Source organism: Petaurus breviceps, unplaced genomic scaffold, assembly GCF_028583685.1.
Source record: "Petaurus breviceps papuanus isolate PSGF00001 unplaced genomic scaffold, PetGlider_PUasm1.0 90808, whole genome shotgun sequence".
NCBI classification, from domain to species: domain Eukaryota; kingdom Metazoa; phylum Chordata; class Mammalia; order Diprotodontia; family Petauridae; genus Petaurus; species Petaurus breviceps.
This window is the reverse complement of record NW_027187349.1, coordinates 1,450,320-1,468,681: the sequence shown is the minus strand read 5'-3', so window position 1 is coordinate 1,468,681 and position 18,362 is coordinate 1,450,320. Positions and strand designations below refer to the sequence as shown.

At 35.8% G+C, this 18,362-nt stretch overlaps 2 protein-coding genes across 9 annotated transcripts in view; one reads left to right on the top strand and one right to left on the bottom strand.

Annotated features, from left to right (window-relative positions):
* The window catches only part of GTF2H5 (general transcription factor IIH subunit 5), a 229,815-nt gene that overhangs the window by 25,039 nt on the left and 186,414 nt on the right, over positions 1 to 18,362 (bottom strand). The gene's annotated exons all lie outside the window — the stretch shown is intronic.
* The window catches only part of SERAC1 (serine active site containing 1), a 75,170-nt gene that overhangs the window by 18,138 nt on the left and 38,670 nt on the right, over positions 1 to 18,362 (top strand). For 6 of the 7 annotated variants that reach the window (XR_011164889.1, XM_069070318.1, XM_069070323.1 and 3 more), the window contains 3 exons: positions 7,103 to 7,234; positions 8,657 to 8,778; positions 15,355 to 15,483. Coding sequence is in view for 6 of the 7 variants with exons in the window: in XM_069070318.1 (XP_068926419.1) it covers positions 7,103 to 7,234; positions 8,657 to 8,778; positions 15,355 to 15,483 (383 nt within the window). In the remaining variant the exon portion in view is untranslated. The remainder of the gene's footprint in view (positions 1 to 7,102; positions 7,235 to 8,656; positions 8,779 to 15,354; positions 15,484 to 18,362) is intronic. The other variant, XM_069070321.1, reaches the window with a different exon arrangement.

The window sequence follows — 18,362 nt, the reverse complement described above, 5'->3', positions numbered from 1 at the left end:
TTCAGCATGTTCAGAACTGAACTTATTATCTTTTCTCCCCAAGTCCTTCTGTCTTCCTAATTTTTCTGTTACTTTTGAGAGTATTACCATCCTTCTAGTCACCCAGGATCACAAACTAGGTGTCATCCTCAACTTCTTACTTTTTTTCACTCCACATATCTAATCAGTTGCCAAGTCCTATTGCTTTTACCTTTATAACATCTCTTGTATGCTTCCTTTTCTTTCTTCTGACATTGCCACCATCCTCTTGTAGTCCCTTTTACTTTACTTTAAGTGTGGACTATTTCATTAGCCTTCTTTTGTTGGCCTCCCTGCCCCAGGTTTCTCTGTCTTATATTCCATTCTCTACTGAATTGTTAGACTTATCTGAGGTGGGATTTGAACTGACGCCAGGTCCTGAGGTCTGTCCACCATGCTGCCTAGCTGCCTCCGGTATCCTTTTTTTAGAATCTGTTGATCAGTATATCCATTTTTGGTAACTATTATTATTTTTCTTTTAATAATTTTATTAATATATAATCAATATACATTTTAATAATAATCTTAATTATTATTTTATTTTATCATTTCTTTTTATTATTATTATTTTCTTCTAAACTTCAGGATACTTAACTACCATGACCTCATCTACACTGGCTGCCTCTCTGGTAATTTTAACATTATGCAATTGAACTTAGTTTTTAATGCGACTTAACCCACCAATGCATACAGTAAAAGTTTCTTCACTATCTACTTCATTTCTCTTTTTTTTCTACTTTCTCAAAAAAAAAAGCTTTTGTCTGAATGAGTGCTTTGCTAACAGGAATGTGTTTTTGATTGCAGTCTTCAATCTGTACATCTAAAAGAGACTTAATTTCTATCATTGTAACATTTTATTCTTGGTAGTTGTCTGCAAACCGCAAAAAGCCCATGCAGTTTTGCCTTTTCAAAAATTTTACCTGCATGGATTTATAATATTCTTCACTGTGGATTCAGGCATTCCAACATTTTGTTCTATTTTATAGTTAATATAACATGTTGTTCAGTGATATAAAATTTTTTTTGTAATGTAATATAGTAGACCTTTTCTTTGTTTCACTGATAGTATTTCCATCTGAAGTATTCTTCCATTTGTCCATTTTGTTAAGACCTTTTTTAAAAAATGTGGTACTCAACAGTGTGTCATATCCCCCTGTGATGATAGGAAAGTGCATACTGATGATGACATGCTAAAACCCCCAACTAGCTTACATGTCATGCATTTATTGAATTTTTGTTCACATTAAATGTGATGTAGTGTCATTTTATAATGCAAGCCATATAATTGTATATTATTAAAACTCAAATTAATCATGACCTATTTGTATTGAAACTTCTGACATTCAGAGCTGTTCAATATCTGGATCTTTTCTACTTTTCCATTCTTCTCATACTTTACTCCCCTCCATATACTCTTCAGTCCAGTGACACTGGCCTCCAACCTATTTTTCTATTTTTTTTTTGCCACATATTCACTTCAGTTTAATTGGATAAAAATTACTGTCCCCAGAACTTATTTCATACTGTCTTACTTAGCTTTGTTCACACACTTCTCTGAACTTGGTTCCCTCTCCTCAAATCTCTACCTGTTTAGGATACTTTGAGTTCATCAAAGTCTAACTCAGGTATCACTTCCTCTGTGAATTGTTCCCTGATCTCTCCTACTAGAAGTAATTCATTTCATCTGATTTCATAGTGGCTTATAATCACTTCTGCTTTTACCAATAAATTTGTATTTTATTTATGATAAGGACATGGTAGCTAAGTATCCTGAAGTTTAGAAGTTTCCCTATTAGATTGTAAGTTCAATAATAATAACAATAATAACAGCTCACATTTATGGAGTGCTTTTAGACTTAAAAAATAACTTCACAAGAACACTATGAGGTTGGTAATACAAATATCATTTTATAGATAAGAGTACTAGAACTCAGAGAGGTTAAATAGCTTGTTCTTGGTTGCATAGCTTTTAAATGGCAGAGCTGGGACTGGGACCCAAGTCTCCTGATTTTGAGTCCAAGAATGTGGCATAATGGAGAAAGAGCCTAAACTAAAATCAGGAACAATACATGTTGACATTCCTCCTCTCTTAATAGCTGTTTGTCCTGAGCAGATCACTTAACTTTTCTGAGCTTGTGTTTCCTCTTTAGTAAAAAGGGAATAATACTTATCAGATGGATACTATTATCAACTGTGATCAAATAAGATTATGCAAAGCACTTGGCAAATCTTATAATTATTATTTTACCATACCACCTCCTTGAAGACAAGGATTATGTCTTTAGCTTACCTCCTTGCCTAGCATGATGCATTGACATAGTAATACCCTAATAATATTTTTGAATTAATGAAATTTATTTACTGCAGTGAATGCTCAGTGGACATGTAGTAGGCTGAAACTTTTTTTATTAGTGATTTTAAAGTCAGTGATTTTTGTGAACATAATGTTTTGTTTTGTTTTTAAATTTATTTACTATTAGTTTACAACATTCAGTTCCACAAGTTTTTGAGCTCCAAATTTTCTCCCCCATCCTCTCTCCCCGCTTCCTCCTCCCCGCCTCCTCCCCCCAACCCCAGCGGCATGCAATCCAATATAGGTTCTATATATATCTTCACATTAAACATTAGTCTGTTGTAAAGAAAAATTATAACCAATGGAATGAATAACAAGGAAGAAGAGACAAAAAAAAATGAAAAAAGAGAGAGAGCAAGTAGTTTGCTTCAATCTGCATTCAGACTTTGTAATTCTTTCTCTGGATGTGGATAGCCTTTTTCATCATGAGTCCTTTGGAGTTGTCTTATAACCTCACGTTGCTGAGGGGAGTCCAGTCTATCAAAGTTAGTCATGACAGATATGATGTGTCTGTGAATGTGTACAATATTCTCTTGGTTCTGTTCCCCTCACTCAGCATCAGTTTATGTAAGTCTCTCCAGGTTATTATGAAGTCCATCTGCTCCTCATTTCTTATAGCACAATAGTATTCCACTACATTCGTATACTACAACTTGTTCTTTCTTTTTTTTTTTATCATATTGACTAAGGGTCTATCAATTTTATTGTTTTTTTTTTCATAAAACCAGCTCTTAGTTTTATTTATTAATTCAATAGTTTTCTTAATTTCAATTTTATTAATCTCTCCTTTGGTTTTCATTATTTCTAATTTAGTATTTAATTGGGGATTTTCAATTTGTTCTTTTTCTAGCTTTTTCAATTGCATGCCCAATTCATTGACCTCCATTTTCTCTACTTTATTCATGTATGCACTCAGGGATATGAAACTGCCCCTAAGAACTGCCTTTGCTGCATCCCACAAATTTTGGTATGTTGTCTCATTATTGTCATTCTCTTGAATGAAGTTACTGATTGTTTTTATAATTTCTTGTTTGGCCCACTCATTCTTTAGGATTAAATTGTTTAGTTTCCAATTAGTTTTTAATCTATCTTTCCATGGCCCTTTATTGCATATGATTTTTATTGCATCATGATCTGAGAATGATGCATTTAATATTTCTGCCTTTTTGCACTGAATTGTGAGGTTTTTGTGCCCTAGTACATGGTTGATTTTTGTGTATGTGCCATATACCGCTGAGAAGAAGATATATTCCTTTTTGTCCCCAAGTACTTTTCTCCAGAGATCTATCATATCTAACCTCTCTAAAATTCTGTTCAACTCAACTTCTGTCTTGTTTATTTTGAGATTAGATTTATCAAGTTCAGAGAAGGGGATATTAAGGTTCCCCACTAGTATAGTTTTGTTATCTATTTCTTCCTCTAATTCCCTTAACTTTTCCTCTAGAGGAATTTGGATGCTATACCACTTGGTGCATATATGTTAAGTAATGATATTGCTTCATTCTCGATGGTGCCTTTTAGCAGGATATAGTTTCCTTCCTTATCCCTTTTAATTAGATCTATTTTTGCTTTTGCTTTATCTGAGATAAAAATGTCTACCCCAGCTTTTTTTACTTTAGCTGAGGCATGATATATTTTACTCCAGCCTTTTATCTTTACCCTATGTGTATCCCCCTGTTTCAGATGTGTTTCTTGTAAACAGCATATTGTAGGATTATGGTTTTTGATCCATTCTGCTATCCACCTCCATTTTATGGGAGAGTTCATCCCCTTTACGTCCACAGTTATGATTACTATCTGTCTCTTTCCCTCCATCCTATTCCCTCCCCTGTTTATGCTTTTATTTTTCTCCCCTTCTCCCTTCCCCTCCTTAAGAGTTTTCCTTTTGACCACCGCCTCCCTCAGTATTCTCTTCTTATCAGGCCCCCTCCCTTTTCCTCCCCTTCCCCCTTCTTCCTTCCCTTGTAACCACCCCCCCTTTCTTAGTCCTTCTTCCCTCCTACTGTCTGTAGGATATAATTGATTTTTATACTTAATGTAGTATGTTATTTCTTTCTCAAACCAAGATTGACAAGAACAGATCTTATGCAATGCTCCTCTTCCTCCCCTCTTTCCCTCTATTATGATTCGTTTTGTGTCTCTTCTCGATAAGAGTCCTATACTTAACTGGTTGTGTTATTCCTTCCTTGCACCAGAACCAATGAGGGAAACGCTCATATAATGCTCATCTCCCTCTCTTCTTTCCCTCTACTATATTGTTTTTATGCCTCTTTATGGGCATAATTTACCCTTTTCTGTTTCATTCTTTCTTCTTCTTCCATTGCAGTCCCTTTGCAGCCCTCAATAAGGTTTTTTTTAATCGTCATTTTGTGTGATTTATACCCACACCCTCTATTTGTCTACAGTTTGCTCTTATTAAATAACAAGTGTGTGTGTGTGTGTGTGTGTGTGTGTGTGTGTGTGTGTGTGTGTTTTCCTTATTTACCTTTCTGTCTCTCTTTAGTCTTGTAATTGGAGGTTGAATTTTCCATTGAGCTCTGGCTTTTTCATCAGGAAGGTCTGGAAATCCATTATATCATTGAATGACCATCTCCTTACCTGGAAGAATGTGTTCAGTCTTGCTAGATCTAGGTGATCCTTGGTTGTAACCCGAGCTCTTTTGCCTTGTGAAAAATCATATTTCAGTTCCTCCAGTCTTTTGGTGTAGAAGCTGCCAGATCCTGTGTGATCCTCACAGTGGTTCTGCGATATTTGAATTGTTTCCTTTTAACTGCTTGTAGTATTTTATCCTTTACCTGATAGTTCTGGAATTTGGCCACAATATTTCGTGGACTTTTCAATTTGGGATCTCTTTCAGGAGGTGACCAGTGGATTCTCTCGATTTCTATTTTCGCCCTGGTTCTAGTATTTCAGGGCAGTTTTTCTTGATGAGCTCTGGGAAGATGTTGTCTAGGCTCATTTTTTCATCATGATTTACTGGTAGGCCTGTGATTCTCAGGATATCTCTCCTGGATCTTTTTTTCCAGGTCAGTTATTTTTCCATTGAGATATTTTACCTCTTTTTCTAATTTTTCATTCTTGATGTTTTGTTTGATTGATTCTTGGTTCCTCATAGTTAATTTGGTTGATTCTAGCTTTTACTGAATTATTTTCCTCGGTTAGTTTTTGAAGCTCCTTTTCCATATCACACATTTTTCTTTTTAAGGAGCTGTTTTCTTCATTGTAATGTTTTTCTAATTTTGCAATTTTGATTTTAAAAGAATTATTCATTTTATCTTCTATCTCTCTAATTTGGTTTTCAAAGTTCTTTTTGAGCTCATCTAAGAATGCTTTCTGTGCTTGAGACCAGTTCCCTGTTGAGGCTTCAGTTGTGGGTTTGAAGTCAATACTGTCTCCCTCTGAATTTGGTTCCTCCCTCTCACAATAGTAGGACTCCAGAGTCTTTGTCTTTGCAGTCTGCTTTTTACCCATTTTGAGGCAGGACCCTAGCCATGCCCTTCCTCTAGGGTTCCCAAGCCTTTACTGTTTAAAGTTTTTCTTTGGGGCAATAATTACTATATTTTCAGGGCTAAAGGGGGGGATTGGAGCATCTGGGGTTCACTCTGCCATCCTGGTCCCTGAAAGTCCAGATAGGGGCTTTTTAAATTTCCAGGCTGTGGGTTGGTAGTCCCAGGAGTAGCTACTGCCACTGCCAGGGACCCTGCATTTTACTCTTACCTAGCACCATCCAGTCCCAGCCCTGCAGTGATAGGCCAGGCAATGACCCTTGCTGTTGATGGGTCAACTTGCTACCATGTTAATCAGGCCTCATCAGGACCTCTGTGCGCCCCAGCATCTGGGCCTCTGCGCCAACCCCCATTGTCTTTCGGGCCTCTGCCTATACCACCACTTGTTTAGCCATTCCCCTATTGATGGGTTTCCCCTTGATTTCTAGTTCTTTACCACCACAAAAGAGCTACTATAAATATTTTTTGTACATGCGTGTCTTCCTCCCACTTGTATGATGTCTTTGGGATACAGCCCTAGAAGTGATATTGCTGGGCCAAAGAGTATGCACATTTTCATAGCCCTTTGAGCATAGTTCCAAATTGCTCTGCAGAATGTTGGATCAGTTCACAACTCTACCAACAATGCATTAGCATTTCAGTTTTCCTACATCTTCTCTAGCATTTATCATTTTTCTCTTTTGTCATGTTAGCCAATCTGATGGGTGAGATGTGGTACCTAAGAGTGAACATAATGTTTTTGATACCACAAAATATTTCCCATTTTACCTTTGGGAAGCTATAAATTGGTACACAATAGGATTGGGCAGCTAGTTGGCACAGTAGATAGAGTAGTGGACCTGGAGTCAGGAAGATTCATCTACCTGCGTTCAAATCTGTCCTCAGACACGTATTAACTGTGTGACCCTGGGCAAGTCACTTCACCCTGTTTGCCTCAGTTTCCTCATCCATAAAATGAACTGAAAAAGGAAATGGCAAACCACTCTTGTATCTTTGCCAAGAAAACCCTATATGGTGTCATAAAGAGTCGGACACAACTGAAAAACACTTCAGCAGAAGCAAATATTAGGACTCCTTTTAACCAAAAGGCATGTGTGTATTCTTGAATTCAGAAAGAGTCCCTCAAAAGCTTTCATTTTTAATCTTTATAGATTATTGTTTTTGCTAAGAGAATATGAAGAAAAATGTTTTCTGATTCTTTAACTCTTATTTTTGCTTTACAAAGACCACTTCAGTACAGTTGATTTAGAAGATCACGAATATGGCTTGTGGCTGTTGCTGAAGAAGAGCAAATCAGATGACAAAATGGTTCGACTGCAGGCAGTGGAAGAAATGGCAGCAAACCATTATTGGCATGGTAACGTTTCCTTGAAGACCTCTACCTTTGAAAAGATGGCAGTGTTGTCATCTTGATTTTTACACAGCTGTTGTAAAAACAACAGGAGGGATTAAAGGTTAAGGAAGAAAAAGAGTATGGGTACTTTTTCTTCATAAAAACCATACACTTAAATATTAGTGTTAAAAATGTTAGAAAAGGTGAGTATTCACTCATTATAAATGGAACATTTTCAGACTGGCTTTTTCCGTGATGAAAACTCTTTTTTTTTTTTTTTTAAGCAATTGGGGTTAAGTAACTTGCTCAAGGTTACACGGCCAGTTATTTCTGGGTGTGGTGCTGAGTGTCTGAGCCCGGGATTCGATCTCCAGGTCATCCTGACACTGGAGCCGGTGCTCTTACTCGCTGTGCTACCTGGACGCCCCCGTGATGAAAACTCTTGGTCTTTTTGCTCATTAAAACTTGATGCTGCCATTTCCTTGTGTGGAGGGTCGTTAACTCATTTCAGCATAATAAGATCTAGATTGTCTGATTAAGAGTATGTGTATTGAAGACTTTTTTAAAACCTTCATGGTGTAAAGAATGTGTTTTGTTTTCTTTTTTAAACTCTGACAGTTTGAATTCAAGGCTGCTATTTCTTGAATACTCTAGTCAAAGTGACTGGAATCACCTTTGAGACAGGCCTGGGATAAGTTATAGCCAACTTCTATAATTGAGATACTGACCTGAAGTATTTTGACCCTGAGCAATCCTGAAGATTGATGACAGAGTGCCAAGAATTATCATAGGATCATAGGCTTTTGACCTAGAAGAGATTTTATTAGAGATCATTTTCTTCAACCCCAACACTTCACAAGTGAATGACAGAGAGGTGATGTGACTTACTATATAAGCATCCAATGGCAGGCCCAAGGATTTGAACCCAAGGCCTCTGACTCCAAAACCTGCATTTGAATTCAAGCTAAGATTGAAAATTGGTTGATTTTTTAAAAAATTGATAATTATTATGAGAAGTACTGAATTGTATCCTAGGTATTTATTTCTTTTAAAAAGCTGCTTTAAAAGCTATATCTGCCTTACTGTTTCATGTGGTTTTCAGTTACTGGTTGCATTTATTTTTCAGAGGTAAATCTCAAAGTGGTACTGTCAAGTGAAGGTGAAGTCAGAAAGTCACCATTTCTTACCCACCAAATTGTTTGTTTATTCTAAGTTTAAAGTATATTTAGATTTATGCCTTGAGGTAGATATATTTGGTGATAACTATGAAATAAATCATGTAATTTTTGAGGTCTTAGCATTATAGATATAGATGTATTTAAATAGTTTTATGTGGATTTGTGTATCATTTTATAATTTTCTAAATTTTTTTACATACATTATTTTTGTTATTCTGTACAGCCACCAGAGACTAGTTTTAGAACACTTGATGTGCTTTTATCATAGATTACCAGTATAGGACAATTGCTCAAGCCTGTGATGTGAGGACTATTATTGGCTTGGCGCGAAGCAAGGAAGCAGATCTTCGTTTTTTCCTACCACCACCTCATTTGCCAGCAGTAAAAGAAGTAAGTTTAAAAAGAAATATAGAACATGGAAAATTAACTTAACATATATAATTTTTACTTTGAATGTAATAACTGAAAATAAAGATTTTAGAAAGCTGCTGTTGACTATATTCAGAATTTTATACTTGCAACATGAATATGGTGGTAGGGTACAACCCAGTGCATCCAATATTTATTAATGATTACTGTTCATACAAGACACTAGGGTTACAAAGGCAGAACTTAAAACAAATTTACATTTCCTTGAGGGTAGAGATGCACCATATAAAGAGTAAGTGTAAAAGCAATTGTGGTGTGTCGTTTGTTCATGACTATAGTCCTTCCTACAAAAAGACTCCTAATCCATTTGGTAGGTGTTTTCTTTTCATATTATTTTTTTCTCCTGCGGTGACTCTGTGCCTGCCACTACTATAGTCATTAGAAGTAAACTTCAAAAATCATCTGACTCCTTTCAAAGTGATCTAACTTCTTTGGATTATAAGAGCAGTGAAAACAGTATTTTTAACAAGTTTTATTATAATTATATTAACTTGTCAACAAAACAATTCAGATATACTAATTAAGAAATGAAATTTTACATAAAAATCTTAGTATTTAATGAGGTAGAAGTACATTAATTAACAAACAAGTAAATTGGTTTTGTTCTGTGGCCTTTTTTCTCGTATCTCTGCCTTTGGTTTTGTTTTGTTTTGTTTTTTAAAGCAGTATTTTGGGGCAGCTAGGTTGCACAGTGAGTAAAGCGCCGGCCCTGGAGTTGGGAGTACCTGAGTTCGGTTCCAGCCTGAGACATTTAACACCCACACAAAAATACTAGCCATGTAACCTTGGGCAAGTTACTTAACCCCAATTGCCCTCCAAAAGGCAAAAAAAAAAAAAAAGCAGTATTTTAAGACATATTTCCTGATTTTCTGTCTTTTTCCAGATGATACTTGAAAAATTAGAAGACTTAGCTAGTTGGTATTTGATATATGAAGATGAATAGAATATATTGGAATTAATTAGTAAAATATGGCATACTAATGAGTGCTGAAAAACAACAGCGATAGATAAGCCAACTCATTTAGAAGTGGGCTAACTCACTTTATTTCAAGGTGAAATGAAGTACAAATTTAGAACTTCAGTTAACAGCAGGTCTTATAAACTGGATGTAGCATGGGTCAAAATTTAGTATTCACATTAATAATATATGGAATGAATTGTAGCTGTGTCTTATTGTTAGTTATACCTACACAAAAGTAACAGTGTCCTTCTTCTCCATAGCATTATCTTAAACATAGAAGAGAGCACCAGTTTGAAGTAGACTATTAAAAATAAATACCAAAAATGTAAACCACAACATTTTTCTTTTTTAATTTACTTTTTAAAATAACGAAACATTTTTTTCTTTTCCTCTCATCTACTGTCCCTCCTTGAAAACCAAAACCAGAACCCTTGTAACAAGTACACAAAGTCAAGCAAAACAAATTCCCACATTGACCATTTCCCAAAAAATGTATGTCTCAGTCTGCACCCAGATCCATCACCTGTCAGGAGGTAGATAGCATATATATCATCATAAATCCTCTGAAATCATGATTGTTCATTATGCACATTTTAAAAGCTAGTGTGTGCTCATTGTCCTAGTAGATGTAAATTCCTTGAGAATAGACTTTCATTTTTATTAATTGTGTCTTTACCACTGCCTAGTATCTTATATGTAGTAGGTGCCTGATATTTATTTAATTGAATTGAGTTCCCATTGCCACCACCCTATTATTAGCCCTCATTATTATCCATCCAGGATTATTGAAATATTGTCCCCCTTTCATTGCCTTTCCCCCCACCTCCTCCATCCAATCCATCCTAAATCCTGCTGCCAGATATCTCTAGTTCACAGAACTGCTTGTGTTGCTTCTCTGCTCAGAGATCTTCAGTGACTCCATGTTGTCTATAAAACTCCAAGTCCTTGGGCGGCCAGGTAGCACAGCGAGTAAGAGCACCGGCTCCAGTGTCAGGATGACTTGGGGATCGAATCCCAGGCCCAGACACTTAGCACCCACCCAGAAACACCTGGCCATGTAACCTTGAGCAAGTTACTTAACCCCAATTGCTTAGGGGTGGCCAGGTGGCTCAGCGAGTAAGAACACTGGCTCCAGTGTCAGGGTGACTTGGGGATCAAATCTGGGCTCAGATACTTAGCCACACACCCAGAAATAACTGGCCCTGTAACCTTGAGCAAGTTACTTAACCCCGATTACTTTAAAAAAACAAAAACTCTAAGTCCTTGAATGGATTCTCTTAGAGCTCTATTGCTTCATTTACTCCACAATCTTGTAAAATGGGGGAGAAAGTGTGGTATCACAGAGCACAGTTTTTGAAAGCATGAAGCCTGGGTTCTGGTCACTTAAACCAAATTAGGCACTCACTAGCTGCAAGCTATGGTTCTAGATATTAGGGACACAAAGACAAAAATAAAGCAATCCTTGCCTTCATGGAATTTATATTCTGTTGGGAGAATAAAACATACAGATTTATAAGTGAAGGATACAACAACTAGGGAAATTAGAGAAAAAAATCAAAGAGGAAGAATCTGGGCTTGAGGCATGAAAAAAATAATAGGGATTCTGAAAGGTGAAAGCATTATAAAATGATACTCTTAACATTAAGCCTTTGGGCTAGACAGGGGCCTTTGATCAGACCATCCTCCGCACTTTATTATTAGATCCTTCGCATTATCCTAGCTCTCTTCTGCTCTTTGTGGCTAAACTCTTTGAAAAAGTCATCTATCACATGTGCCTCCACTTTCTCTCTTTTCTTTTCTTAACTTCTTCTCATCCAGCTCCTGACTTCATCATTCCACCAAAATTACAGTGATCTCTTAATTGCCAAATCTATTGACCCTTTTTGGTCCTCATTGTCCTAAACCCCTCTACAGGCTTTGATACTTTTCATTATTCTCTCCTCCTTGTTACTCTTTTTTCTTGTAGGTTTTTCAAGATACCACTCTCTTGATTCTCATCCTACCAGTTTGACCACTCTTTCTCAATCTCTTTAATAGGATTTTCATCCAGATCATGCCCTCTAATTATAGGTGTCCCAAAGGGTTCTGTCTTGGGTACCTTTCTTTCTCTATACTGCCTCACTTGGTTTATCTGATCAGCTCCCATGTATTTAATTACCATCTCTGTCATGATGATTTTTTAAAATATATTTTCATTTATCTTGTTAAATATTTCCTGATTACAAGTAAAATAATTTTAAATTTCATTTAAAAAAATTTTGAGTTCCAAATTCTCTTTCCTTACTACCCTCCCCATTCCTTGAGAAGACAAGCAATTTGATATTGACATGTAAAGTCCTACAAAACATATTTCCACATTAGCCATGTTGCAAAAGAAAACAGACCAAAAAAAAGCAAGAAAAAAATGTTTAAAATAGTATGCTTTAATCTGTATTTGGAGTTCATCAGTCTTCTCTCTGGAAGTGGATAGCATTTTTCATCATGGGTCCTTTGGAATTTTCTTGAATAATTTTCTTGATCAGAGTAGCTAAGTTGTTTACAGTTGATCATCCTTATAATATTGTTCTTAATGTATAATACAGTGTTCTCCCGATTCTATCCATTTCATTTTGTCTATGATGATGATTTTGAAATCTGTGTATCCACCCCAGTCTCTCTGCTGACCTTCAATCTTGCATCTCTAGCAGCCTTTCAGATATCTTGAACTGTTTGTCCAGTAGACATCTTAAACTTTGAGTATCCGAACTGAAATCATTATCTTTCCCCTCCTCTTGTCTTCTCTGTCACTGTAGAAGCCATCATCTTCCCGGTCCCTTTTGCTCTCTGTTGCTATGATCTTTTGGTTTTGCCTTTACAACATTCCTCAATTATTCTCCTTTCTCTCCTTTTTTTGCTTCTTTTTGTATCCCTAGCACTAAGTAAGCACTAAACACCAAACTTGGATATTCTAGGCACTTAATAAATGTTTATTGATCAACCAATTCTCTGTCTTACTCATTACAATTCCAAATCTTTTCTCCTTAAGCGTTGTGAAGCATTTCCATCTTCTCAGAACTTTTCCTCACAGTTCACCAAAAAACTGGAGTCCATTTGTTGTAAGCTCCCTCCTCTGCCTTTCTTCTCATCTTACATCTTCCCTAAATCATCCTCCTTTATCTCTTGCTTCCCTCCAGTTTCTGAGGGAAGAGGTGACTTTTCTTGACAAGTTTAAACCTCTTTATGTATACCATTGATCCCATCTTCTTCTATCTTCTTCGATGTATTTTCCTCACTATTGTCCTGTTTTTCCCCCAATATTCAATCCCCCCCCACATAAGGTTCCTTTTCTGCTACCTATAAAAATTTCTTCCTACTCCATACTCTCTCACCACATGTATCCAAATCAGTTGCTAATTCTGTCATTTCAGCTGATTCTCCAGTCAGCTATCATTTTTGTATTTGTAACATCTCTTGTTTATATCCCCTTTTCTCCTTTGCCATGAAAGAAGAAGAAGCAGGATGATCAGTAATAACAAAAACTGCAAGTAAGGTCCAGGAGGATGATGACTGAGAAAATACTATCAGATTAGCAGTAGTGAGCTTTGAAAGAACAGTTTTAGTAGAGTGGTTGAGGCCAGGTTTCTAGGTGGTGGAAAGTGAAGAGAAGACAATGAGACTGGATGATTTTTTAAAAACAGTTTAACTGTGCTAGGGAAAAGACATACAGCACTTTTAATGGGGGAGAAGGGGTTGGGGGGTAGCAGGGCCAAGTGATTTTTTTTTCCTTTAAGGAAAAGGCAGACTTAGGAGAGACTTAGAAACTATTGAAAGATTGAAAGTTTAAAAGTAAGAGTTGAAGGGGATGATTGAAGGGATAAGTTCCTAGAGGAGAGTGGAGGAATGGGATCAAGAACACAGGTAGAGGGCTTTATCTGTGGCAAGGATAGTGCACACTTCTTTCTCAGACGTTTAGAAAAGGAAGAAAGAATATTGATAATTTAGGGAAGTTCTGTGTTGTGGAGTAGTGACTTTCAGTTAATGACCTCAACTTTTTCAGTAATGTAAGAGAGAATATCCTTTGCTGAGATGGGGAGGTAACGTAGTTGGTAAAGGTTTATAACAGTTTTTACTCAGAGTAGTATAATATCAATTAGTGAAGAAAATGATCACCATGCATTCTTAAGAATCTAGTTGAGATCAGATAATGTAAATTCACAGTGGAACTAATTGGCATACAAGTAGGAGAGGAGAAGGCACGTTGAGGTTTGGCAAGGCATGAGATACCATAGAACAAGGGCCCAAGGATTAGATAAAAGACCAACGTGTAGCAGAAGCAGCCAAGCTCTGTGTTTTCCTTTGTGTCTGTGTCTTTATTGTTCCTTGTATCTGTAAGATCCTTCTTCCCACATTTTTTAGCTGTTGAATTCTTAACCATTCTTTAAAGCCTAACATAAATGCTACTTTCTTCGTGAAATCTTCCTTGGTTGCCATTATGTGTCAATTAGCTTTCCCTTGTGGAACTAATATAGTACTTTTTTTTTCCACTTCTCCAATGCACTTTTTTTTTTTTTTAATTTTTACATCATTCATTTCCAGACATCCCTTTTCTGTCATGGAGTTTCCCCATTGCAACAAAATAAATCCTATTAAGCAAAGCCTGTGGAGACATTATGATTGTTTCTGCTATATAACTTTATATGGCATATATATATATATATAAATAACTTTATATAGCACCTAATCTAGGACCAAGATTGCTCATTGCTCCTTAAAATTAGTCAGCCTTATTTTCAATGTTTTGTTTACATTATTGTAACCATTGTGCATATTATTACCCTGATTTTACTTCCCTCATCTTGTAAGTCTTCCCATCTTTCTCTATATTTTTCATATTCTTGGTTTTGTACTAAATTGTAAAATTCTGTTACATTTATATGCCACAGCTTGATCAGCCATTGTTCAACTTATAGGCAGTCATTTTGTTTTCAGTTTTTTATTATGATTAAAAATGGTTTTTTTTTAGTTTATATGATACCCTTCTGTATTAAACTTCCTTGGGATGTATATATATTGATCTGTATATTTTTGTCCATAGGTATATAGATCTATATCTATTTATCTTCCCAGTAGCAGAATTTCTAGGTCAGAAGCTAAGAACAGTATATTTTTTTCCTCCCATGATTCTAAATTTTTTTTTAAGAACTCATAGGCCAGTTCATAGCAGAATCAACAGTGAACAAAGTGTTAGTATCTCTGTCTTCCCACAGGTGTTCTGACATTGACTGTTTTGTTTATTATCATCTTTGCTTATCTGCTTGGTAAGAAATAAAACCTCAGTTTTTCTTTAACTTGCGTTTTTATTCTTAGTAGAAATTAAACCTTTTTTTCATATGATTGTCGACAGTTTATAGTTCTTCTTTTGAAATATCCTTCTACTACTTATCTATTAGGGAATGGCTCTTGGTTTGTCCTCTACGTAAAACTTGGATATCAGAGTTTTGGAGATATAATTAGGCTTTGTACTGGGTTGTCTATATCATGGGATTGGACTGATTGAAGACCCTCATTTCTTCTCCCTCCTTTCCCTTTTATTTCAGGATTACTCCATTGAAGAGGAGCTTCGACAGCTGCTGGCATCTTTACCTCAGACTGAGATAGACCATTGTATCCAGTATTTCACATCTTTGGCTCTGAGGGAAAGTAGTCAGTCTCTAGCTGCTCAGAAGGTGAATTCATTCACACATTCATTCAACAAATATTTATTTGGCATTTACTATTGCTAAGGGATAATTGTAATTTTTAGTTGCTTAATGCATATTGTAGAAAAGGTACAAACATTTTTTTAAGTCATTTATAAAAGAAAGGAGTACTGATATCACTTCAGATGAGTTCATCTGAATTAGCATCCTTGAGTCATGAAGGGTCCAATACATAGGAAGCATCAGTTAAATTCTGCTCCTCATCTATCCTGAATCTGTTTTACTTTGAAGGATACTCATTCCTTACTTTCCTTTATATGAAGTAGTAGTGAGTTATCCTAGATTAATGTCACTTTGTGATTAACAGTAGGGAATTATTTGACTCTTTCTCTTGTATCAACTCCTTTCTTCTCTCTTGGGGGCATCATTCTGCCCTTTCCCCTTTCACATTAAAAAAAAATTTTACCTCAGGCAACTTCTTTAACAGTTAGAGATACAGACATTGTTAACCCACTTTCCTTTTCCCCTTTCCAAAATGAACCTAATTAACCTAGTTGATAAGAATAAAAAAAGTGATATTTCTCAGTGAGGAATAAGGAGTTCACAAATTTCAAAATTAAGTTAGAAATATTAGAATATTAGTGTTCCTAACCTTGGAATAACTCCAAGGTGACCTTAAGAATTTTAACATGTCTTTTTCCTTTTTGTCATCCTCTAACTGGGCAGCTAGGTGGCACAGTGGATAGTGTACTGGGTCTGAAGTCAGGAAGACTCATCGTCCTGAGTTCAAATATGGCCTCAGAAATGTAATTATAGCTGTGTATCCCTGAGCAAGTCAATCCTGTTTGCCTCAGTTTCTTTGTCAGTAAAATGAGCTGGATAAGGAAATGGCAAACCACTTCAGTTTCTTTGCCAAGAAAACCTCAAATGGGGATCACAAAGAGTTACACAAGACTTAAAAATGACTGAACAACAACAATATCCTCTAATTAAACTTGCTTTTTTTCTGAAACACCATCATTCAAAGTTATTCTTTTTTTTTTTTGCCCTTTGGAGGGCAATTGGGGTTAAGTAACCTGCCCAAGGTTACATGGCTAGTCCTTTTGTGCGGGTGTTAAGTGTCTGAGGCCAGAACCGAACTCTGGTCCTCCTGACTCTGGGGCCAGCACTCTACTCACTGCGCCACCTAGCCGCCCTCAAAGTATTTCTTACTCAATTTTTGTGTTTTTTTTTTTTTTTTGGATTGTTAGTATTGCAGTAGTATTGTTTCAACTATATTATGAGTGATGTAGTTTTTTGGGGGTGGGCGCAGAGACTAGCTTGCAAAGTTAACTGTCATTTCTATTTCTATGTTTCTGTATGAAAATCTATACATAAAGTTTCAATAGATAACTTAGAGGTGAACTTTTGGAACATGAAAGTTATGAATCTCCTAAAATGATATCTCAGTAAAAAGTTTCACCCAACCCAATTTCTCATAATAAGGACATTTCTGTTTCACAAAGAATATGGGTCATCATATTTTAGTATATATTTGAGTCAGATGAATACTAGCATCCAGATGAATACTAGCAGGGTTGTAGTATATTTGATTAGCAAGTATTAATTTTCTGTGGCAGTTTGTAATCCTTAGGAAAATAAGAAAGGTAGCCTAGGGTTGCTTGTCTCCTGACTTTCTGTTAACAATTGTGGTCATTTCTTACAGAATCGTAGTTGCCTGATTTGCCCCTTAGAGTGCCAAAGAAATGTACTCTTGTGCACATTGACCATAGTTCTCTATTCTCTAATCTTCCTAATGACCTCCTTCTTAGTCAAAGGCTAGAGTACATATCCTATATCACTTTTTTTTTCCATTTTAAGTTTTTTATTGATGTCTTTGTTTTTACTTTATCTTCATTTCTGAATATATTCTTCTCCCTTCCCCAACCCAGAATCATCCCTTGTAGCAAAGAATAAAAAAAGGAAAAAAAGAAAGCCATTCAGTAGAACTAACCAACATATCAACTGAATATGACAGTATATGTAACATTCCTCACAGCTTTGAAGAGAAAAGAGATAAAATTTTCTGCTTGATTATTATAATGACAATGTTCAGTTTCTTGTTGGTTCTTTCATTTACGTTATTGTAGTCCGTGTTTGTCTTCCTCATTATGCTTACTCTGCATCAGTTCATGTTAGTCTTCTCATACTTTTCTGTTTCTTGAGGTAGTGTTGCATTAAATTTGTCTGTTCTAATTGTTTTTAGCCATTCCCAAGAAATAGGAATCTTCCTTGTTTCTAGTTCTTTGGCATTACAAAAAGTGCTACTTTGTATTTTTTGTTATATTTAAGACTTTTCTTTTTATCTTTGACCCCCTAAGAGTATATGTGTAGTTGTGGGATCTCTGGATCAAAGGATATGGAAACTGTGGACATTTTAGTAATTTTTTGAGCATGATTCCAAAATGATATTCAGAATGGTTGGACCAATCCACACCTCCACCAGTGGTGCTTTAATAGCTAGCATTAAACAGTGCTTTTAATAGCACTCTTTGTTCTTTAGAGGATTTGTCTTTCTATAACCCCTTCAGCACTATTTCTTTCTCAGTTTTCTTGTTGTGAGATAAAACTTTAGAGTTGTTTTGATCAGAATTTCTCTTATTATTAGTGACCAATCCTAAAATTTACTTGAAATATTAGAAATTATGACTTTACCTTTTCAATACTTTCATTGAAGTTAAACTAAGAATACAGCTAGATTTATATCAAGAAGCTTTTTATTCTGTCACTTTCCACTTTTCATCTTTTGTTTCAGAGAATGTGTATGTATGTTTGAATTATCTTGAAGTTAATTTAACCATGTTAGTATTTCTTTCTGACCTGATTTTTAAAAGTTAGTCTTCTTGGGGTGGCTAGGTGGCTTAGTG